A 21,678-nucleotide genomic window follows, 5' to 3' on the forward strand; every position below is an offset into this window, starting at 1 on the left:
GTTTGCTTCCGCGCCCCCACTGCGGAAGATGCATTTGACTTTGATAGTTGGTGATATTACTATTAACATATAGACACAGACAAATAAACAAACGGTAATCAAAAAGGTTTCATAAATGGCGTCAATAGCAGATGTAGATAGATAAACGACCCATGTAACTCCTTTACACTAGAAAACTAGACACTAAACACTAGACATAAAAGATTTCCTTCTTCAAAACAAAACACATCCCAGATAAGGTACACGCAATAGACAATAGATATAGCAAAATAACGAGGTTTCCTTTCGCCAACAGTACGGGACGTGAGTCTCCCAAAAATACATACAGAAGGTTGATAAATGCTCAGAGCGGTATGACAAGAGCGTCCAAAAAAATGATCCCAAAAAGCATTGAAAGACAAAAATTGTACAAGAAGCTGTCAAAAGTCAGATGATACAAAATTTACATATGTGTCTCGAGCAGATCGCTCGCCATGCGTCCGAAACCCACGTCAGCATTCGCAGATGCTGCCATGGATCCGTCGATCACTGGCAGATACTGGAACCTTTCCTCGCTGTCTTCCCGGAACTGCAGCCAGTCCCACGAGAGTTCGTCAGCAAAGAAAGAGGAGCCGTTGTCGCCGCTCGCGCCCGCGTGCGCCGGCGCGACTCCTCCGCCTCCGGTCATATCGATTTCCCGCATCGCGTTCACTTCTCGCCCTTCATCGGCATGATCCAGCATGCTGAATTCTGGAACACTGGTGGCGTGAGACGAAGACGAGACACCGCTTGCGCTGTCGCCTGTGCTGTCGCCTGTGCTGTCGCCTGTGCTGTTGTCCATCGTAAGTGGAGACACTGAATTCACTTGCGAGGTAGGCGACGCCTGGGCTTTGATGTTGAGCTGCGCGTTGTTGAGCTGGTTTCCGCCCCCTTGTCGGAAAAACTCGTCAAATTTGAGCTGGATGTCGTCAATCTGTTTGAGTTGGCGTTGGACAACCGGGTCTGACGGCATTCGCTGCAAAGGCTGCTGCTGTTGCACTGGCATCTGATGGAGTGGCTGTTGATGCTGCTGCTGTTGTTGTTGAATCTGCTGCTGCTGCTTTTGCTGCTCAGCCAAAGCTCTTGCTTTCTGATCCATCATCCGCGACGAGCTCTCGTAGGTTTTGATAATCCCATTAAGCTCCTCGCGAATAGCAAAGCTAAGATTCTTCAGCATCTTGTAAGACTGCATCGCCATCGCGTTATTCTTCTTCAACTCCCTGAACCACTTGACGTTGCGCTCTAACGCTTTGCAGCAATCAATCGCGCCCACGGGCCCCGCAATCTGGTCTTCAAGAAACGAGACGTCGTTCTCCTGCAGATCGACGGCGAGGTTGTACCCGCGCTCAGCCAGGCCTGGTCGGGCCTTGAACTCCCTCATCAGGCTCCGGCAGAGCAACACGCTCGTCTCGAGGATCGAGTAGGCCATCAAGAAGTCGCGGTGCATATACGGCTCGCAATCACGAAGCGACTGGTCGCACACGTTCAGCAGTTCGAGACAAACGGCCTGGGCATTGCGCAGCGGCGCGCCGCGGCGGTAGAAAGTGATGCAGAACGAATAGACCGTCTTTGCGAGCATGTACCGATGACTGGCCAAATACGGGAACTGCTGGTCGAGACTGGTGTCCGGGTTCTTGACGCGGAAGTGAGGGGGCAACGACTCTGCAAACTTTGTGAGCTTGCGGACGCACAGCGCCGGATCGTCGTCCATGTCAGAGGCAATCTCAGCCAGCTTTGCGACGTAGATACATTTCGTCAGCGGCGTGATTGTGTGCTCGCCGACCCGGGGAGCACTATCTGGCCTCACGGTCGGGAAGTAGCCGTCGTCTGGAAGATCGAGCGGGAAAGGTGTCTTGCACGACGAGTTTGAAATCATAAACGGCCGCGACAGCGCGATCGACATGCACCGGTCCCAGTAATAGATGGCCATCCAGATGCGACGCTTTCGCTCGCGGGTGTAAGAAGGCGGAGTGTTTGGCTCTTCGGCATGGAGCTTGAGCTGCTGCGCGATGCGAATCGTGGTGGAGATCGTGTACCAGCCGTCTTTGAGACGTCCTTCGTACTTGAAAAACGCACTGCGAAGGAGATGCTCGACAACCTTAGTCATACAGTCCGGCAGCATGTCTGAGAGATTCGTGGCAGAGGTGTCGAAATCGCGGATGAGCTGCGGGGTGTCGCTTCTGTACTGACGGACGACCTCGCGAGTTTGATCCGGCATGAAGTAGAGCGAGATGCTCATAAGCCTGAAGATGACGGTGGCGATCTCGACCGCGCGCACGCTCGTGCGATCGGTGATTCTCGTAGACCACTCTTCATACGCATTCTCGAGAGCGTTGCGATTGACGATATTGTAAAAATCGCACTTGTCAAAGAAATTGCGGAGAAGGGTCTCGACAATCGGACGGGGAGGCATGCACTGCAGCGAGTACATTGCAATCTGCCTGTCCTTCTGGTTGCGGATGACCGGCCCATCGGGACCAGAGGGTTCGTCGCTCGTGAACTCGTTCTCGCGGCTGTTTGTGTACAGGAGCAGTTCCGAGAGATCTTTGCGGAGCCCGGAGTCGTCGTCGTCGTCGATCAGACCGAGACGGTCTGCGATTTCAAAGCGCTCGTGTTCAGCTTCGTCATCGTCGTCGTCGTCGCTGTCGTCGTCGCTCTGCTCCGGGCTGCTGCCAATGCCTGAGCTGCTACTGCTCGACACACCACCGGCGTAGTAGGGCGAGTTGTCGCCCGCGCATCTGCGCTTGCTAGAACGAGAAGAGACGGAGCCCGATCGCTGGATCCCTGAAGGCGGGTCGAGAGAGGAGGGCTGTGGCAAAGGGTAGATCTGCTCGGTGGCGGAGGGGGCAGGGACGATGGGGTGCTGAGCGAGAGGCTGATGGAGCTGGGGCGTGATGGATGAGGGTGTGGTGATTGCAGTCGGGGCGGCGACAGACCTGGGTGCGCTAGCGGCGGCAAAGTAGAAGGGGGTGATAGAGTCGGAGGAGTAGAACGGGCTGATAGAGGGAGCGTACGGCACGGGAGAGGACGAGCCGCCGGAGAGGAGCTGCGGGTCGGCGAGAGGCGGCTGGGTGTGATGGTGGAGGTGCGGGTACGTGGGCGTCGAGGATGAGGGGGAGCTGGACGAGGAGGCGGCCGCGGTGGGGATCTGGTAGAACTGCCGAGGCTGCTGGTGGTAGGGATCATGCGACTGAGACTGCGAAGAGGAGTCGAAGGTGCGGGCGGGTTTGGAGGCGGGCGTGGCTTTTTTCCGCGAAGGGTTGGAGTACTGGCAGAGAGGTTGGACTTTGCGGGCGATGCACTGGTTACAAGGAAGCTGGCGATCGCACTAGAGTAGGGAAGAGAACGAGTGTCAGCCATTTACTGCAGAAGAAGCAAGAGAGAAAGAAGAAACACAAGACAATGAAATGAAAAGAACGCACTTTCTGCTTGCGTCGGTGGCACTCGGTGCAGGAGACGACGCGGGTTTTGCGGTTGTGCTGGGGTGCTGCGCCGTTTGGAGGCGGAAGGGAGGATGGGTTGGGTGCCGAGGGACTTATTTGCGGTGGCCCGTTTGCGTAGGTCGGAGCAGGCCACATGGCTCAACGAAGGCAGCGAGAATGGGATGTGGGATCGGGATCAGGGCGGCGAAGAGGCGGACGAGGAGGAGGAGCGGAGGACGGCGAGCGGGAAGGAAGAAAGGAAGGAAGACAGATTGAAAACGGAGTCGCTTGCAGTACCACCGGCAGAGGAAGTCTAATGACTAATCGCTTAGTAGCAAGACTTAAGCTTTTAAGCTTTAAGCTCAGAGCCTGGAACGGTCCGAAAGTCCGAAAAAGGGTGCGCCACCGACGGACGAAGGGGACGGGCGAGAGAGTGAGGATCTGAGAGGGCGGAAGAGGTGGTGAAGACAGGCAGCAGGACGGGATGGAGAGCGGAGGCACAGCGCGAGGGTCCTCGAAGGGTTATATACCGGCGACGACGGCAGCGACGGCACGAGCAGAAGATCATCCAGATTAGGTCATAGTCGCGCCCACCACGGCCAGGAGCTGCGTGTACACTGGACACCCTGCGCACACGCACCCACGCCGGCCTCGAGATATCGACAATACACACAAAGGACGTGACTAGATTTAATCAAGCACAGGGAGCACAGGTCCGTCTGACGCCACTGCCGGCAGTGCTGCGCTAGCGCTGCTGCTGACTACCAACACTCCTTCTCGCCCGTATCTGTCCAAACACGGACACGAAACAATATGATGATCTACGCAGCAGCAGCTGAAACGAACGCCATCTACACGGAAGCGAGCCCCGGAAGCCGGCGTCGGAGCGCGAGGGTTCCTGGATCTCCCGCCCCCGGAAGCCGGAAGTCGCGATCGCGGAGAGCGCGCAAGGCGCAAGGCACAAGGTCGAAGATTTGACATTTATTGTTATTACAGTAAATTAGCGGATCCGGATCGAGCGCGGGCAAGAAGATGGTGGCGCTGCAGCGTAAAACGCACGAGAACGAGAACCGGAGCTTGTTCCCGGTTCTCGGATCATCGGGTATTCATTTTTCCGTGTACGACCCGCCGCACTCTACTTCCTCTTTAAGCAAGCACCGACCACTCGACCGAGCGCACTTGCGCTTACACGATGCAGGTCGCCGACCTCTTTCCTCTCCTCCACCGCTCTTTCCTAACGGCTCCAAACGAATGGTGCTCTCGGGCAGCCGTGCCTAATTAATAGTCTTTACTTTGCGCCGCGCCGCGCGCTGCACGGCCTTCATACGTCTCGCTCGGTTTCATCTTACTGCATGCATCCAGAAAGCCTGCCGGTTTTCGTTCATCGCCCTGTTCCTTGTTTGTTGTGTAGACGATGCCCTGAGACATGTGTGAGACAATCCGCGTAGATAGAGATTCGCTGTGTAAAGAACAGCTCTCGCCCGAGAGGCCGTGGTCGAGCGTTAATTAGGATACAGAAAACATGATTCGACGGTACGTGTGCTGCGCGCGAGCAATTTCTTTCTCTTTACTTTTTCTTTTTTTCTTCTTTTCTTTTTTTCTCTTTCTCTTGTTCTTGTGGTTGGTTTGCGCGCGTTGCGTTTGTGTTGCTGCTGCTGCTTTCGTCTGCCGCTGCTGGAAATTAACTTGCTGCCCAATGCGCGCTCTCAACCCACCTTCGTCATAGACGCACAGTGGCTCCCCGGTACCGTTCATTCATTCCTCTCAACAGCCAGCGCATATGTCGTCGCTTGCACTGACCAACTAGCAAAAGGAAGGCGAAAGAAGATGTAATAAATATAATTCCAACATTACAGCAACACAGCAACACAACAGCACTACACAACAACAGCAACAAAAGCGAGCAGCAACTTCCACTTCCAACCATCCCACCCATATCTTTCCGCCCGTCTCCCCCGGCTTGGCCGTTTTCCTATTCTTCAAATTCACGTCCAACTTCACTTTCATATCTATAAAATCTTCCGAGGCAACACCCATCACGCCACAGAATACAAAGACAGCAACCAATGCGGATATTCAACAATACAACGGTCTTGTCACCCATCCTCGTATCCTTCGTATTTAATAAACGTCATCCCCTCGCTCTCTTCCTCCTCTTCTAACCCTCCCAGATAACAATATCTGTCACGAAGATGACTAATTAAGGTTTATCTTCTGGTTCGAACTCGCGAACCTTACCGACTTCTATCGCCAGACAGCCAGACGGCCCCACAAGGCCTCGGCCGGATAGATAGGAAGTTGGAAGTAGCTACAAATCATACAATGCCAGGATCAGACCATTCGCCGGATCTGGCAATCCTTCCGAGTAGGAGCAGGGGAAAGAGATAAGAAGTAGATATAAAAGGAAGCCGGAGTAGCCAGCTTCCTTGAACCCATCTTTAACCTAATCAACCTATTACGCTTCCACTGCAAACCTTATTCAACTATCGCTCAATGTCTTCCACCAACAACCCCAGCCCTCTCGACCAAGCTACTTCGTCACACTTTCCAGCCTCCTAAATCTGCTATTTAACACAAGTGATACCCGTCAACCTAATCTTCCTTCCTTCCGCTACTCAATAACATCTTATAAAGGCCAGTAAAACTTTTTTTAATGTTAGGAAACTGGCTTAGGTAAAGCCATTTGAGTTTGCTGACTTTGCCATCTTTAAACTATATTCTTGGCTTTTCTTGAATTTTCTATGTTCTTTGTCTTATGACCTTCCTGGTGACCTTTCTTGCTTGGATATGCTATTCTACGTGTATCTTTGATATTCTCTTGTCTTCTTGATGTTTCTTTTGTATTCTTTGGACTTGTCTTGTGACGTGGCCTCTTGGCTGTTTGCCACAATGTGACGAACATAAATAGCCGGCCTTGTCTTCCTCTTGTCTAGTTTGTTAGTTCTTCAGTTAGCAGTTAGCCTCAGTTATTCAGTTAGCTCCTGGATCAGTCATGAACCAGTCAACGAATTAGTCTAGAACTCTCGGAACCTCTCGAATCTCGGAACCTCTCGATCTCTTGGAACCTCTTGGATCCCGGCCTCGAACTCTCGGATAACTGCGCATGGTCTATGAGCCCCTGTGCCCAGTTATTATTGGAATATCTCGACTTGACTCGTTTCTTTACGAATCCCTCGACCTCCCGGCTTCGATCTTGATCCCGTGACTTTGATCTTGATCTCGTGACTTTATATCTGGACTGATTCGTAGCATTTAATGTTAGGAATCTGCCCTAGACAAGGCCATTTGAGTTTGCAGCTTTAAACTATATTCTATGTTATTCGATATTTCTTTGCTAAGTCTATCTTGTGATCTTTGCCACTTTGATATTCTATTCTATATGTTTCTTTGATATTCTCTTGTATTCCGAGGCTTCCTTTTGTATTCTTTCTACTTGTCTTGTGACCATGTTCTTATGATCATTTGCCACAGTTTGTTGAACATAAATAGCCGGCCTTGTCTACCTTTTATTGTACCTTTTAATACATCAGTTTTCCTCTTGAATATCTTGACTCCAGTATCTTGAATCAGCCTCCCGAATTACCAATCTCGGCTTTATCTTGGATCATTTCTTAACAATTTGAAAAAAATCAGGGCATGTAGTGTAGTTGGTTATCGCGCTCGCTTCGCATGCGAGAGGTCTCCGGTTCGATTCCGGACTTGTCCATTTTTTTTCTCTTTTTTTTGCTCTTCTTATATTCTTACTTTTTTTGCTCTTCTTATATTCTTATATTCTTATTCTCTTTATTTATTATATATAGACAATGATATCAGTATTAATCTAGCAAACTTCTCAATGATATTAAAAACACAGTATCAACAGTCTGTCATAACCTAGTTGTTGCAACGGACTTAAAACAGAGATTTATCATCATCATCATTGAACATCCCGCTTCGTCGTCGTCGACCGCGGACTCCCAACCGAACTCTTCATCAACGCACTCTCAAGCCAACTAGATGTCTTTGCATGTCCACTTCCTCCTCCATACTTCTTCCCCGCTCCCGCACCTCCCGCCGGTGACCGTGATCCCGATCGCGAAAGCAATGTCGCAGTCCTACTAGGTGACGCCCGTGCTGGCATCACCTTCGCTGCACTCTCCTCGCCTTCGACCCCCGTATTCTCCTTCTCCGCTGACGGCGTCGAATTACTAACTCTCCTCACCGGCTGCGAATTGTTCAACGCTCCAAGCACAACCCCGCCCGGACTTCTCGGCAACCCTCGTCTCTTCGCACTGCTGCCGTCTTCGTCCTCGCAATCTGCCAAAGACTGATACGTCTTTGACGGCTTGAAATTCGATTCGCTGTACTCCGACACCGCAGTACTGTTCCGGCTGTCCTCGTCATGACGCGCAACCAAATCGAGATCTCGCGCCCGGAACCGATCCGTCGCAGACCTCGTCATTGACAGGCTGCTCGGCGTCCTATGAAGACTAGGGCTCGCACGCATACGCATCGCAGCCGACGGCGACTCGCGGCTAGGACTCATTCTCATTCCATTATTGATCGGAGAAGTAGGTGCCGACCGAGGCGATCCTGGACTCATTACCGCAGCAGGTCTCATTGAGTATCTCAACGATCGACTCGGCGTTACCTTTTCCTCGACAGCTTGCTCGACAGCTTGCTCAGCAGCTTCCTCGGTCTCCTCCTCGACAATCTGCTCCGGGATCATCCTCTCGTCTGATACCCTAGGCGATGAAATACTCGTTACAATCTCTCCCTCAATGCTCTCCTCTCCATATTCTTTCGCCGGCGTGTTCGGTGATCCCAGCACAACCGGCGCAGGCCGCAAATTAGCCATCGATAGCCGCTTAGAAATTGGAGTGCTTCCGCCATCGCGCCTCATCATCGCGCTTTGCACGAATCCACCTTTGGTAGGGCTCTTGGGTCTTGAGGGCGAAGGCGACCGCGGACTGCCATAAACCGATCCATTAGAAGAAGGTGGCTCGTTGATGCTATCAATCGATATTTGCGATGAGTTGGAGAGTATAGAGTCACTTCGTTTCGGTCTCGTAGCTTGCACGACGTAACTCCCGCTTTCCAACTCTGCGGGCGATGGGCCTGAGCCACTGTAAAAGTCTGAAGAGGCAAACGTGCCTATTCCAGACAATCGGCTAGACCTGAACTGTGAGCTTCGATCGGGGGAAGTTGATGGTGACCGCGAGAGAGCAGTGGCCTAAACTTGACGTCAGCGTGTGCAAAATTGTTAACGAATCACTATATCTACATACCACCGAAGGGGAGGGAAAAATTGGAGCGTAGTTGCCGGTCACTCTTCCTCTCGGAGTACCACTGGTAGGCGTGCTAGGCTGCGACAGAGGCTGCTGCTGCGCCGGCGGTTGCGGTTGCTGTTGACGAGTGCTAGGAGATCTCAAAAACTTGGAGAGACGCTCTTCCTCCCGTTCATCGGTCTGAGCAGCGTCGCCGTCATTTCCACCGTCAGCTGGTCTGCCGATTGCATAGCGAGATGGCGAAGACGGTGCCGACTCTACTGATCTTGCTCTTGCTAGTCGCTCTTTTAGGTTGCTTGATCGCTCAGCAAACCCTCTTGGTGACAGCACCGGGGAGGAATTCTTTGCATTGTCAGATCCAGTCAGCGACTGCTTGGGGGAGTCATCGACGGTCTTTTCGAGCTCGGAGAGATTGCGTCGGGTGGGTGACTCCGGCGCTGGCTGAGTTTTAACCCCTAAAGGAGATGCTGGTGAATCGAGCTTTTGCAAACGCTTCGAGAAGTTCTCGACGGGCGAGGACTTTGGAGAAGCCGTCTGGTCGTACGACAGATTAGGTGCCAGACTGAGGGAGTTCTGAGCCCGTGCACGACGAGGCGAAGGAGAGGGCGAGAGGGTCTGCTGATTGAACGCGGTAGGCGATCTGAGAGCGGTAGCAGCCGAGAGCGAGGAAGGGGACGGTGCGGTTGGCTGTGTCTGGCAACTGCGGATGGTGGAGATCATTGTGGAGAGTTTATCGGGAGATGTCGATCCTGAGCGGGCTGAGAGGAAGGATGTTAGTGCTGCGTTAATGATTATGTTAATCGTAGTCCGGAACAGACCTGTTCTTCGAGCCAATCTTTGTCGTTTTGACTCCTCGATCTCCTCCTCGAGCTTCTTTGACCGCTCACGCTCGACATCGTCGCTAAAGACAAACAAGAGTCAACCAATAGAACCTTCTAAAACGCAACTGAAACAAAAACACAGTACACGCACGATTGTAATTTAAGATCCTCCAATCGCTTCAGGAAATCCGTGATATTTGTATCGCCTACGACCTCCTCAGAAGTAGTCGACACCATGGCTTTGAATTCTGGTCTGGGGAGCGTTAGTTGCGGCCGCAGGATGCAAAACAAACCGACAGGAGTGAGTTACCCCTAGTGATTGCAATCAAAAGTCAAGAAACCAAAATCAGACCAGAGCTAAACCACAACAAAAGCTGCTTCCAAAAATGTATCCAAAAAGCCAGATACTGGGGTATTATAGAGAGTCGACAGGGTCTTACACTGCAGCGAGCGATAGGCAGAAGCAGAGACAGGAGAGCAAAGCCAGGCCGCAGCGCAAAATGTAAACAAAGTTAGCCGAGAGCCACGGCAGAACAGTAAGGGCCTAGCAACGGCGCTAACCCGGTTTGAGCCCAGAAAAACATTTAAGAGTATAATCACGTGACATTTATTTTTGGACGGATTGGGAGGTCAGCGCGTGATTTTGTGGGCCAACGCGCGTCTTTTGCGGATTCTGTCGAGTTTGATACAGTAGGGCATTCCAGTGTGGATGGGATGTGAGGACGCGTGGATGTGGTGATGAAGAGGTGAGAGGAAGATAGCAGAGTAAAGAACTGTGCGAGATGCATTCGAGCTGTAGCTAAAGAAACGTGCAAGATGGAATAATGGAACAAAAACCGACTCCCCAACGCAATAATAGATCAAAACAAAAACAGACAAGATATATACAGGATTTTAGATAAATATACAAAACATAATGCAGCAGATCACGCCTCTGCACCGGTTGCCTCCTCGGTCTCGGCATCACAAAACTCTGCGTCGAGATCATCGGGGCCCAGAGAAGGCGACGGAAGAGAGTCGTCAGGAATCTTGGGCACGATGATCTCAAGCACACCATCCTTGCATTTTGCTCTGGCGTCATTTGCAGCGACACGGACGTCTTTGATCAAGCGGATGGAGCGCTCGAAGCGGCCGACTTCGCGCTGCGAGACGAGGCGGGCGCGCGTGGCGAGTGGCGAGCAGAGGTTGAAGCTCGGGGATATGGCGGAGCGGTGGACGGCGCCAGCGATGGTGAGGATGGAGGAGCGGTTGTCAAAATCGACGAGGATGTCAGAGACTTGCACGCCGGGGATGGAGGCCTGGACGAGGTAGCAGTTGGGGAAGTCGTAGACGTCGACGAGGGGATTGAAGGTGTGGGGGTGGGAGGAGGAGTCGACGGAGACGCCGGGAGGGGCGGTGTGGGTTTTCAGTAGCTGCTCGACGGAGGGCAGAGGCTGATCTGAGGGAGAGGAGGGAGATGCTGGAGCGGAGGCGGGAGTGGGTCGGGCGCCGGTGTCGAGGGCGGCGAGGGCAGCTTTGCGCTGAGCATACTGCAGACGGAGGTGGGAGCGACTGGAGAGGTCTGAGGTGAGGGAGTCGAGGACGGCCCAGGGGTGGGGGTAGGTGTAGATGTCCGGCATGAGGGCGGTGGTGAGGAAGAGGGAGAGGAGGAGGAGGAAGAGGAAGAAGAAGAGAAGGGAAGAGTGAGTAATCTTATAAACCGGGAAGCAGCGCGGCAGGTTATGAACACGCGGCGCAGGGCAGAAGATGACGTTAGCGAGCCGCTTGCTGAGCCACTCTGAGGTCTCTTCCAGGCTGTGCTCGGGTGAGAGAGGTCTTGTGACGAAGCCGTGCAGTCAACAGAAGAAGAGAGGAGGGAAGAGAAGAGAGGAAGATATGTTGAGGATCAGCAGGTTTATAAGGAATAAGTATTCGAACAGTCACTGCAGACGATGACTGGTGTTATTATAGTAAAAGTAGTAGTCAGCAACTAGTCATCAGTACTTCCACGCTAGAAACAGTCCCTGTCCGGCTGAGCCTTCCCTTCGCCTCCAAACATCGACCAGCAAACAGTAACATCAACATCAACCACAAACAGTAAACAACATCTTTCTCACCGCCGCTCAACTGCCCTCCAACGGCCCAGCAAGCAGCGGCAGCAACAGCCAAAATGACTCTCTCTTTCGCTGTTTAATTCCAGTCGACATCGGTTACGTAAGCACCCTTCTCGCTTCTGACTTAGAGTTTTTCCTGATGTCACTTCGCAGCGCCCATCTCGCATCGCATCGCATTGATGTGCGCTTCCCCGTCTTTTCCCTGCCTCTCCTCTGCTCCTGCTCTTTGATTGACATTACTACTACCTTCTTGCACATTTTGGTCTTGATTACTGCCTCTCACTCACCATGGACCCCCCGCTGCTGCTCGCCCAGTCCGCCTCTCTGCGCGACAGCATTGGCCCCACCTCGCTCTTCGCCGGCGCAAGACCTCTCTCGCCTGGCGTACACATCGTCCCGCCGCTGAACCCGGACAGTCTCAAACGCAAAACCCGTACGCTGACTACCTTACGAGACCTCAACAACGGCAATGATGCTGACGATGACGACGACGACGACGACGACGACGATGGTGATGGGGATGGTGATGACGATGATGACGATGAGGATATCCAGAATGAGGTCTACTACAAACCCAAGCTCGACACCAATGGCGATGAGGACGATGACTACGACGATGACGACGGCTACATCGTCGACAACATCAGCTCGTCCGTCGTCAACACTCAGACTGACTCCTGGCCGATCAACACCGGTCACCAATCACGCTGGCCCCGGATCCTCAAAGCCCTTGCTGGAAAGAACGATGAAATAACCCCCGACACAGACATGAGCCGGCACAAAAAGTCTTCAAAGCACTCAACCCACCCCGACTCTGCTGACCACCCCAAACGCCGCCGCTCGTCGAGCTGCATGCCCAGCAACCACCGGTCAGAAATCCTGCTCACCATCCCCGCCAAGCAAAAGTCTACTTCGCCCTCATTCCCCCCCGCCTCTGGTTTTTTCTCGACTCATTCGCCCACCGCTCTAAACCCGTGCTCGCCAAAGCAAAGGGCTGCACGCAGCAGACGCGCTGAACCCACCCGGCTCAGACGTAGCGGTTACCCCGGCGGATGGCCGTCGATGGCTGACGGCGAACCCGCAGACGGCAAGCTGACTGCCCGGACACTGGGTGACGATGAAGACATTGACATGATGCTTTCCTCTGAGCTAGAGCTTGACGCGCAGGTAATCGCGCCGTCGGGGTCGGAGTACTTTGTGCTGGAGAGGGAAGAGTCAGAGCGGCGGCGCAGTAGGATGACTGATTCAGACTCGCGGCGAGGGAGTGCAAATGATGACGAGGAGGAGGCTGAGGACGAGGATGATGAGCAGGAGGATGCTGACGACGATTCCGAGTACTTCCAGGATTTTGGGTCGCTACTAAAAAGCCTGAGCGAAGACTCTGAAGACCTCAAGCAGTCAGAGCGGTCGTCCCCAAAGTTCTTTGCTGATACCAAACAGTGTGACGAAGAGCCTATCCGAGTCATTGAGCGCACTTTTCAGGACGACGCACCGGTCGAATACGACTACTGCTCGCTGGACGGTGATAACGGGGAAGGATATCAGCTGGTCAAAGAAGTCATTAGCTGAGACTTGGTTTCTTTATCTCTGCGATTGTACAAAAGTAGGAAGGCGTTTGGTTGCTGGCGTTATGGTCTACATTCATTTTTATCCGTCGTTATAGAGCAACAGTAAAAGCAATAGCTACTCATTAGTCTAAAGTAATATTCTGTAATAAAGTCATCTCTAAAACCACTGACTCAAACCCCTTATTTACCTGTGCGTCCAAACTTTGAACTCTGCGTCCCTTCCTCTCTCTCACTCAACCAGTACAGAGAAAAACACCTCCCTTCCTCTTTCCTTCATCTTTTTCGATTCGGAAATCTAGAGGAAAGAAAAGAAAACAGGTGCTGCATAGAAAAGGACTAGATTGGTTGCTGTTTCTTGTTTAATATCCATCTGTTTTTGCTCTCTGCGGTTTTTTATTTTGTTTGTTTTGTTTTTTTGCATCGGGAGGAGCAGATCAAGCAAGCGTCTTCTTTTATCCAAAGCATACCTACATCTTCACACACAACATAATGTTCGGGGCGGCATCTACTCCTCAGCAGCCTACATTCGGCGGCTTCGGCGGCCTGAGCAACAACACGAATACCACCACGAACGCGCCAGGCACGCCGTCACTCACCCTCTCGCTCAACAACACCGGATCGACGACAACCACTCCGTTCGGCGCCGGCACGCCAAACTCACTAGCAGTCCCCCCGTCGACGCCGCAACTTGGCGCAGCAGCAGCGCAGAGCAACGGGACGCCGCAGCAGGGCGGGTTGTTTGGTGGATCTTCTACGGACGGTAGTCTGTTTGGCCAGCCGCCGAGCGCGAAGAGGCCTGCGTCGAGCGGCGCCGCGTTTGGCGGGTCGTCGACGAATAACACTACGCCGGGGTCGTTTGCGCTCGGATCTACGAACCCGACTGCGTCGACGGCGACGTTTGGTGGGTCGACGACATTTGGCGCGAGTGGGCAGCAGGCGTCGATCTTTGGTGGCCAGCAGCAGCAGCAGCAGCAGCAGCAGCCGCAACAACTACAGCCACAGCAGCAGCAGATGCAGTCGCCGTTCGGGGGTGGTTCTCGGATGAGTCTGTCGCATTCGCAGTCGGTGTTTGATCTACGAGGAACAGCTACAACGCCGTCGCAGCAGCTTCAATCGTATCAGCTGCAGCAACTCCAGCTGCAACAGCAACAGCAGCAGCAGCAGCAACAGCAGCAAAAGTCGAATCTGCCGCAGTCGACGGTGGACTATCTTACCTCGTCACCCTCGCGCTCCATTCCAGCCTCGCCATCGTGGATGTCTGGCGCAGACTCGTCCGGGCGGAGGTTCGTGCCGAGCCACATCGCGCACATGAGGCAGAAGAACGCGCAGCAGATGCACGCGAGCCAGTCGAGCTATTTCTCGCCCTCGGGCGCAACAACGCCGTACGGGTCCCCGCTGACGACAGCTGCATCCACACCGCCTGTCCCGCCGCCGACGCCGCTGATGTCGTCCGGGCTAGGCCAGTCGTCGAGCCGGCTGAATTCGCCGCTGAACTCTGCGTTGCGGCATGCGTCGAGCAGTAAGAAGTTTGGCGGGCAGTCGTTTGGCACGCCGAAGCCGCATCATCTGCGATCGAGCGTGGCCGCGGGGTCGGGCGCGGGTGGAGCAGGCGCGGGGGTGGTGCGGGAGGAAGCGAGGTTGTGGATGATTTGCCTCCGGTGGAGTCGATTTACGATTCCGGGTCTGCGTCGTCGTTTGCGTTCCAGATGCCGCTGAATACGACTAATAGTCTGAGTTTCAGCGGTAGTAATAACAACAACACGAGCAGCAGCGCAAACAGTTCAGATTATTCGATGGAGATCAGCACGTCGCCGAGCAAGAGCACAATGTCACTCTCTTCCAATGAGCAGCAGCAGCAGCAGCAGCAGCCGTCGAGCGTGATGATTTTCGGGTTCCCGCCAGAACTGACGCACGTCGTGGTCGACCACTTTTCGAAATTCGGCACGATTCTGGAACACCTATCGACGAGTTCATCAACGACGAGCGCGTCAGGCGAGGCAGCGCGGCCGCCGGCGCCGGTGGAGACGGGCAAGAACTGGATCAAGATCACGTACACGACGGCGATGGCCGCGAACCGCGCGCTGATGGAGAACGGGCAGATGCTAGGCGGGCGGGCGGATTACGTGCTTGGATGCGTTGCAGTGCCGAGCGCAGGTGGTGCGCCGTCTTCAAATTCTTCTTCGTCTAGTAGTGGGGTCTCGGGAATTAAGCGCAGCGGGGCGCGGTCGGGGTTGAATGTGTTGGCGGGGGGCGGGGGCGAGGGCGCGGGGCCAAGCACGCCGATGAACTACGCGGGAACGATATCCAGACGGCGCGGGGGCTACGGGACGAGCACTTGTTTACGCCGGAGATGACGCAGGTGAAGGGAGGAAGTGGGGAGATGGGGATGTCGCGGACGACGTCGATGCCGGCGGGATTATCCGCAGGAGGAGTAGGGGCAGGGGCAGGGGCAGGCGGAGCGGGGGGACGAAAGTTGGAGGTGAAAGGAGGGGAAGGGATATTCAAGGAGAAGGAGCGGAAGCCGTTGATGAATATGACGCACTCGGTGACGTTGCGGGGGATTGCGAGCCGGTTTATGGGTGGCGAGGCCGGGGTTGCGGAGAAGCGGGCGAGCGAGGAGGAGCAGCGTGGAAGCAAGCGGGTGAAGATTCAAGCGAAGAGCAGCGCGGGCGGCGGGAGTGGGCGGTCGTGGGTTGGCGCGTTGGGGAAGCGGGCGTCGGAGATGATATTTGGGTGGGATGAGCTGTAGGTAGCTGTTGAGTGAGTCGAATGTATATTGAAAAACAGTATTGAGAATGAAGAGGGAACCCGGGGGCGCGGATAGTCGAGGGTTGCGAACAGGGAATAGCGGGGTGTCTGAGGGTAGACGGTAGACGGTTGATCGACGGCAGATCGATGAGATGAGATGAGATGAGATTGTCTCTAGATGTTCTCCAACTAGAGATATCAACATAGGAGACATAGAAGACACAGCATACAGTAATTACAGACACAAAACTACAGACTACATATCAACATCAAGTAACAATGTAATACAAACAGCCTACTTTGAAATCGCACGAATGATGTCATTGTCGTACATGCATGCGCGCCGCCCACAAGCGAGCACGACCGTTTGAGATAAGTGGAGATGAATAAATAAAATATTTAAATATTTAAATAAGTTACTAAATAAAATAATGAAATAAAGTGGAGTTGAAACAGGTTTGCGGGTAGCCGAGTTCGAGGAGAAAAAGAAGAAGAAAATAAATAAAAATAAATAAAAAGATGGAAGAGGAAAGGCGGAGGTGAGCGACTTTGTATGAAGAATACTCCGTGGAGAGTAGTAAGCAGGTGTTGTTGATACTGCGGTGGTAAACAGCACACTGCTGTTAACTACATTACTATCACAGCTTAGTTGGTCTAGATTATTGCATAGTTAAGTGATATGTAATTATATAGTATACACTGTTCATACACGCAAGCAAGAAAGTCAACCTCCGCAGACATAGATCGAAAAAAAAATCATCAAAACACACACGGGCGCCTGAACACAAAACACAAAGAAATAGAAATACTATAAACAAAACTCCGATGCATAGAAAAACTTGCTCGATAAAATCATCAACGTAAATAAGAAAGATCTGTTGAAGTATTGTTACATGGCATGGCAGCCGCGCTCGTGCCGCTTCATGTTTGACCGCACCGAGAACGCCTTGCCGCAGCCGTTGTGGCCGCACACGAACGGCTTCTCGCCCGTGTGCGAATGCGAGTGGATCCGCAACGACGACGGCCGCGAGAACGCGCGCGCGCAGACGGGGCAGACGTACCGGTCTGCGGACGAGCTGGTGGAGGTGGTCGAGGTCGAGGACGGGGAAGGTGCGGTCGAGGGCGCGGAGGACGCGTAGGAAGAGGAGGAGCAGGTCGATGCGGAGGAGGAAGTGTGGATGGCGTGACTGGTGTGCACGAGCGACGGCGGCGAGGGCATGGATGCCGGCATGGATGCCGGCATTGAGCTGGGCGCGGCTATTGGGGGGACGGCGACGGCGTAGGAGGAGGACGAGACATGGCTTTGGCTCGAGCACGGGGAGGCAGGCGACGAGGGAGATGCTGTAGATGCAGATGCGGAGGTGGAGGTGGAAGTCGAGGAGGAGGTGAACGATTGGCGGAAGGAGAGGATTGGAAGGTCGGCGGAGGAGGCAAAGGACGGGGTTGGCGCAGGCGAAGGCGCAGACCAGGAGGTCGCGCGCGCACGCGGGTCGAGGGAGTAGTATGGGTCGAGGAGGGCGGCGATGGGCGGGAGGGTATTTACAGAGATGGCGGAGGGAGAGGAGGAGGGGGTGGTGAGGGAGGAGGAGGAGGCGGAGGAGATGGAGGAGGACGAGGAGTAGGACGAGGACGAGGAGGGACGGGGCGGCGAGGCGAGGTGGTATGCCTCGAGGGAAGCCGGGGAGGGCCGCGAAGAGATGGCCGAGTCGGAGAAGTGGCGGGCGACCAGGAGCCTTTCCATTGAGATATAACAGAGAAGAAGCAGCAACGAAGAAGAAGAAGCAGCAACGACGAAGAAGAAGAAGAAGAGAGGAGGAAGAGAAGAAGAGATAAGAGCAGGTATAAAAAGACACGAGAAGAACCACCGGCAGGACGAGAGAGAGCACAATTCGACTCAAACTGTCGACTCTGTGTCGAGACGCTGTCAGGGGAATCCACTCGACACGACCCACACGTGTAAATGACGTAATTGTGCGTCCAACCGAGAACGCGCCTGCCGATCACCGCGGATAGTTAACCGCCTGCTTATGTAAGACGGGGGAGTTGAACTGAAGAGATCCGCTGATCTCCGGCTGTGTTTATTGTGACTATTTACTGTTTATAAGATGTGTATTTGTATATACACAATCAGTAAATACTACAATAAATGTATTCTTCATCCCCAATCCACTCTCCACTCGAAGGCGCCCTGAACCCCTGTGCGTGCGTCCGGCTGAGTTCTGTCGACAAAGCGAGCGCACCGAGATTCCCAAAACCAGAAATAGATCAAAACTAAACCCCTCGACTCGCTTAGAGATAGATTAGGTAATGGAACTTTACTGCAACCTCCAAGGTGTCTGTCATAGATTATGTCAGTGCTTAGTAATCAAGAAGTTCTGAACTTGACCTGAGTAGAGTAGAGCAGAGTGAATCAAAAACACTCTTTATCTGCACAGCACTCACCACCACAATGTCCTCAACAGACCCGCCAAAGAGCAACTCCTCTCGGAAACGGCATCTGGACAATGACTCTACTTCCTCCCGCGCAAAGGCATTCAAGACCGCAAACGCGCGCACAATCATCTCCGAGAACATCAACAACCGTACATCCTCCCTTCATCTTCACCACCCCACCGCGCATACTCACTCTCATCCTAGATCTCGTCAATGGAAGACTCAACGTCGTTAACTTTGTAGAGTCGCGGCAGTACGAAATCAATCAACTAACATCCGCAATCGCCAAATCAAAGTACATCTCCCCTCTTCATCTTTCTTCACACTCCCACTAACAAACCCAGGAAACAACAAAAACAGCAGGCCTTCCAATCCGTGCCCAACTTCCTCCGCCGCCGCGCCGCCTCCCACCACGTCAAACGTCTGCCCAAACGCCTCCACGCCCGTGCCCGCGCAGAACTCGAGTCCGCGTCCGAACCACAGAAACCAAAATCCCGCCGACACCCAAGCAAGTTCTACATCCGCCGCGCGACCGCGCTCAAGCTCGCGCGGATCTACAAATCAACCCGCAAACCAGTCCGGATCCGTCGTCGCCGCGACCGTGCATCAGTCGGGACAAACACGTTCGCGAGCACTAGGCCGGTTGCGGATCTCAAGTTCAAGCGCCGGCAGAAGAACAAGACATGGCTGCCCACCCATCTCTGGCACGCCAAACGCGCGCACATGGTGACAAAGTACGGGTTTTCGATTCCGGCGCATCCGAACGACAAGTGCTTCCGCACAATCTACCGCAAAGCCGAGTCCAGCACGGCCGGCGGCGGCGTCGTCTTTGACTCGAGCTACTATTCGACGCTCGTGCTGGCTGGCGGCACCGACTCTATCCAAAAGCTCCTGTATTTTCTGACCGGAGACAATACGACTTGTCATAGGTTAGGCTACACATACGAAGGACCGATCTATGCACAAGCGCCCACCGAGGACGATAAGTTTGAGAATTTTAAGCATGATACATCTCTGGCGGCAGACCACCTGCTCGGATACGCACACATGACTAGCTACAGTCTGGTCGAGGACAGGCTTCAGTCGAGTTTCGCCGTCTTGCGCGTGCACCCAGCCATATTCACCAGGGTCTGGACGTTTCTGCTCGCGTGCGTGCACGACCACGACAAGTGGGTGCCGAAAAAGAATGCCTCCAAGACCTATCCCGGAAAAAAGCCAGAGAAGATTGAACTGCGCGATTACAGGTTCGCCGTCGGCTCGATCGATTTGTTTGGCCGGGACAGTCTGCAGCTGCTAAAGTACGTCCTGCGCACCCCGCACGACTACAACAAAGATGTCGTGAAAGCGGTTGAGGCCATGATCCGCACAGGCGATCCCCGCCGTCTGCCGTTCCGCAGCTACATCGCCTTCGACGTCCTCGACCCGCGCACGTGGTTCACGCCCGCAAGTGTCGCGAAAGGCAGCCACAGCGACCCAGCACAAGGCAGCGAAGAAAAGTACGAGTATGCGGCGGAGTACATGGAACAACTGCCGCTTGATCTTTTCACAGATGTATTCCGTATCGATGTTGTCTCGGATACGGCCAGCAAGCTGTTTAATTTTGCCGATGGCAAGCGGTTTCTGCATGCGCCGGTCGAGCACAGGCGAGTTGCGCGGGCGCGCGCGTTTGAGCAGGACAGGCGGGATAAACATCCTGATTCGGAATTAGAGGTGATTGCGAAATATAGCCGAAAGCCCGTGATCTATGTCCAGAGCTATAACGACCGCGGCGACGTTCACAAGTGGGAGCAGAAGAAGGCGAAGACAGCTGGTGAGCCAGGGAAAGAGCAAGTGCCGGAAGAGCAGGCCACGATCCCGCTTCTTCTGCACAGCCGCGCCGACGGCGGGGTGACGCTGCTGATGCCGTGGAACTGGGTCGATGTGTTTTTCAAAGAGCTCGTGCGGCCTGCGCAGACGATGTTTGGCGGGCTGGATCAGATGAAGCAGATCATGCACGAGCGAGGGCGGCCGTTCTTCCCTGATGATTTCCCGGGCACGCCAGAAGGTCGCGCGGCGGAGGCCGAGTACGCTGCGGAGCGCGAGCGCGTGTGGAAGGCGAAGCCGAGGAGTAAGAGGATCAAGTACAGCAGTTTGAAGTTGAAGAACGGGGACAAGAAGGGCGAGATTGGCAACCCGTTTGCGTGCGACTGGGGATATCTGATGAACATGTGCGCTACGAGCTCGGAAGATATACCGTGGAGGATGGTCGAGCCGGTGCTAATGAGGAAGCTGATAAGGAAAGGCGAGGCGCCTGAAGATAAGTTTTCGCGCGCGCTGCTTACGGTGAGGGTGGTGATGGTCGGGCGCGGGACGCCGGGGGCGACGGCGCGGGTGTATGCGATTCCACCGCACGAGCGGGAGAAGTGGATGCGGTTTAAGATTGATAGGAAGTATCAGCCAAAGGCGGAGGATGTGAGTATGCTGTTGTTTAAGATATGTCTACAGATGCTAATTGTTGCTGAAGTACCCTCCATGCCCGCGACATCAGTTTCTACTCGGGTTCTTGACGAGCGGCGGGTTTGATCTAAAGCAAGGCAAGGGCACGGGGATAGGCAGTTTCTCGTTTGCGCACACCGAGCGCTATTTCGAAATCAACAAAAAAAATGGCTTGTACCGAGACCGGTACTGTCTCGTGCGCGAAGTCGGCGAGCGACAGGCGCGGCTGGCGGTGTGGAGCGTGGCATCCGACCAACGGCTGGCGCGTCCGCCCGATGGTAGACTCGGTGCTTGGGATGACTGATGATGATGATTAGAGAGAGAGAGAGAGAGAGAGAGAGAGAGAGAGGCAGGAAAAAGAAAGAGGAAGATCCCCCTTATGTCGCTTAAGATTAGCATTCATCTCTCTCTGAGATTCCCGTTCCCGTTAGCTTCGTACACCGGTGCAGATTCGCTAAAAACTATAAATCACACACTCGTCTTTCTTCCCCACTTAATCAATCACAGACGTTCTTCTTCCTTCGCGTAGCCCCGCCACTTTGCCGTTGTCTTTTGTCTTTTGTCTTTTGTCTTTTGCTCTTTGTCTTTTTGTGTTTCTTCGTTTCATTTCGCATTCCACGAGTCACATCCGCTCACGGCGTTGCTTTGTCTTTCTTTTTTGTTTTGTTTCGCATATTATTTCCGTTGATTTGCGGCCGCTGTGTTGGTGCTGTTGATGCAGTAGTGCCGAAGTGCCGAAGTGCTGTATTTGAGTGAAGTATTGACTGAATGCTGACGTAGAGTAGAGTAGAGTAGAGTAGAGTAGAATGTAGCTGGCTGCTCGACTAGTCAGA

The 21,678-nt window shown here is 53.7% G+C and overlaps 7 protein-coding genes and 1 non-coding gene across 8 annotated transcripts; 4 read left to right on the forward strand and 4 right to left on the reverse strand.

The window, feature by feature from the left end:
- Positions 1–27: 27 nt before the first annotated feature.
- On the reverse strand, positions 28–3,863 carry BZA70DRAFT_205290 (fungal-specific transcription factor domain-containing protein). The gene is made up of 3 exons (XM_064910160.1): positions 3,441–3,863; positions 2,796–3,346; positions 28–2,510 (listed from the first exon to the last, which is right to left on the reverse strand). The coding sequence occupies exons 1-3, from the start codon at positions 3,594–3,596 to the stop codon at positions 443–445; spliced, it is 2,775 nt and encodes a 924-aa protein (XP_064767233.1). The 5' UTR covers positions 3,597–3,863; the 3' UTR covers positions 28–442.
- Positions 3,864–7,072: 3,209 nt separating this feature from the next.
- On the forward strand, positions 7,073–7,146 carry BZA70DRAFT_t62. The gene has a single exon. It is a non-coding gene; the product is annotated as a tRNA-Ala (tRNA).
- Positions 7,147–7,356: 210 nt separating this feature from the next.
- Positions 7,357–9,765, reverse strand: BZA70DRAFT_290750 (uncharacterized protein; the record flags this gene model as incomplete). Its single annotated transcript, XM_064914244.1, has 4 exons — positions 7,357–8,652; positions 8,708–9,465; positions 9,526–9,608; positions 9,680–9,765. The coding sequence occupies 4 exons, from the start codon at positions 9,763–9,765 to the stop codon at positions 7,357–7,359; spliced, it is 2,223 nt and encodes a 740-aa protein (XP_064767234.1).
- A 359-nt stretch (positions 9,766–10,124) lies between these two features.
- On the reverse strand, positions 10,125–11,277 carry BZA70DRAFT_281796 (uncharacterized protein). The gene has a single exon (XM_064913159.1). The coding sequence runs from the start codon at positions 11,145–11,147 to the stop codon at positions 10,455–10,457; it is 693 nt and encodes a 230-aa protein (XP_064767235.1). The 5' UTR covers positions 11,148–11,277; the 3' UTR covers positions 10,125–10,454.
- A 632-nt stretch (positions 11,278–11,909) lies between these two features.
- Positions 11,910–13,190, forward strand: BZA70DRAFT_268604 (uncharacterized protein; the record flags this gene model as incomplete). Its single annotated transcript, XM_064911174.1, has 1 exon — positions 11,910–13,190. The coding sequence occupies one exon, from the start codon at positions 11,910–11,912 to the stop codon at positions 13,188–13,190; it is 1,281 nt and encodes a 426-aa protein (XP_064767236.1).
- A 488-nt stretch (positions 13,191–13,678) lies between these two features.
- BZA70DRAFT_305577 (Nup53/35/40-type RNA recognition motif-domain-containing protein) lies at positions 13,679–15,938 on the forward strand (the record flags this gene model as incomplete). Its single annotated transcript, XM_064914791.1, has 3 exons — positions 13,679–14,809; positions 14,854–15,426; positions 15,498–15,938. The coding sequence occupies 3 exons, from the start codon at positions 13,679–13,681 to the stop codon at positions 15,936–15,938; spliced, it is 2,145 nt and encodes a 714-aa protein (XP_064767237.1).
- A 608-nt stretch (positions 15,939–16,546) lies between these two features.
- BZA70DRAFT_281800 (uncharacterized protein) lies at positions 16,547–17,787 on the reverse strand. The gene has a single exon (XM_064913160.1). It carries the CDS (start codon positions 17,676–17,678, stop codon positions 16,827–16,829), a length of 852 nt encoding a protein of 283 aa, XP_064767238.1. The 5' UTR covers positions 17,679–17,787; the 3' UTR covers positions 16,547–16,826.
- Positions 17,788–18,358: 571 nt separating this feature from the next.
- BZA70DRAFT_281803 (ribonucleases P/MRP protein subunit POP1-domain-containing protein) lies at positions 18,359–21,649 on the forward strand. Its single transcript, XM_064913161.1, is given in 5 exon segments — positions 18,359–18,519; positions 18,575–18,665; positions 18,715–20,821; positions 20,874–21,172; positions 21,183–21,649. The coding sequence occupies 4 exon segments, from the start codon at positions 18,387–18,389 to the stop codon at positions 21,147–21,149; spliced, it is 2,607 nt and encodes an 868-aa protein (XP_064767239.1). The 5' UTR covers positions 18,359–18,386; the 3' UTR covers positions 21,150–21,172; positions 21,183–21,649.
- Positions 21,650–21,678: the final 29 nt, after the last annotated feature.

Source organism: Myxozyma melibiosi, assembly GCF_037950935.1.
Source record: "Myxozyma melibiosi strain Phaff 52-87 chromosome Unknown BZA70scaffold_9, whole genome shotgun sequence".
Classification (NCBI taxonomy): Eukaryota; Fungi; Ascomycota; class Lipomycetes; order Lipomycetales; family Lipomycetaceae; genus Myxozyma; species Myxozyma melibiosi.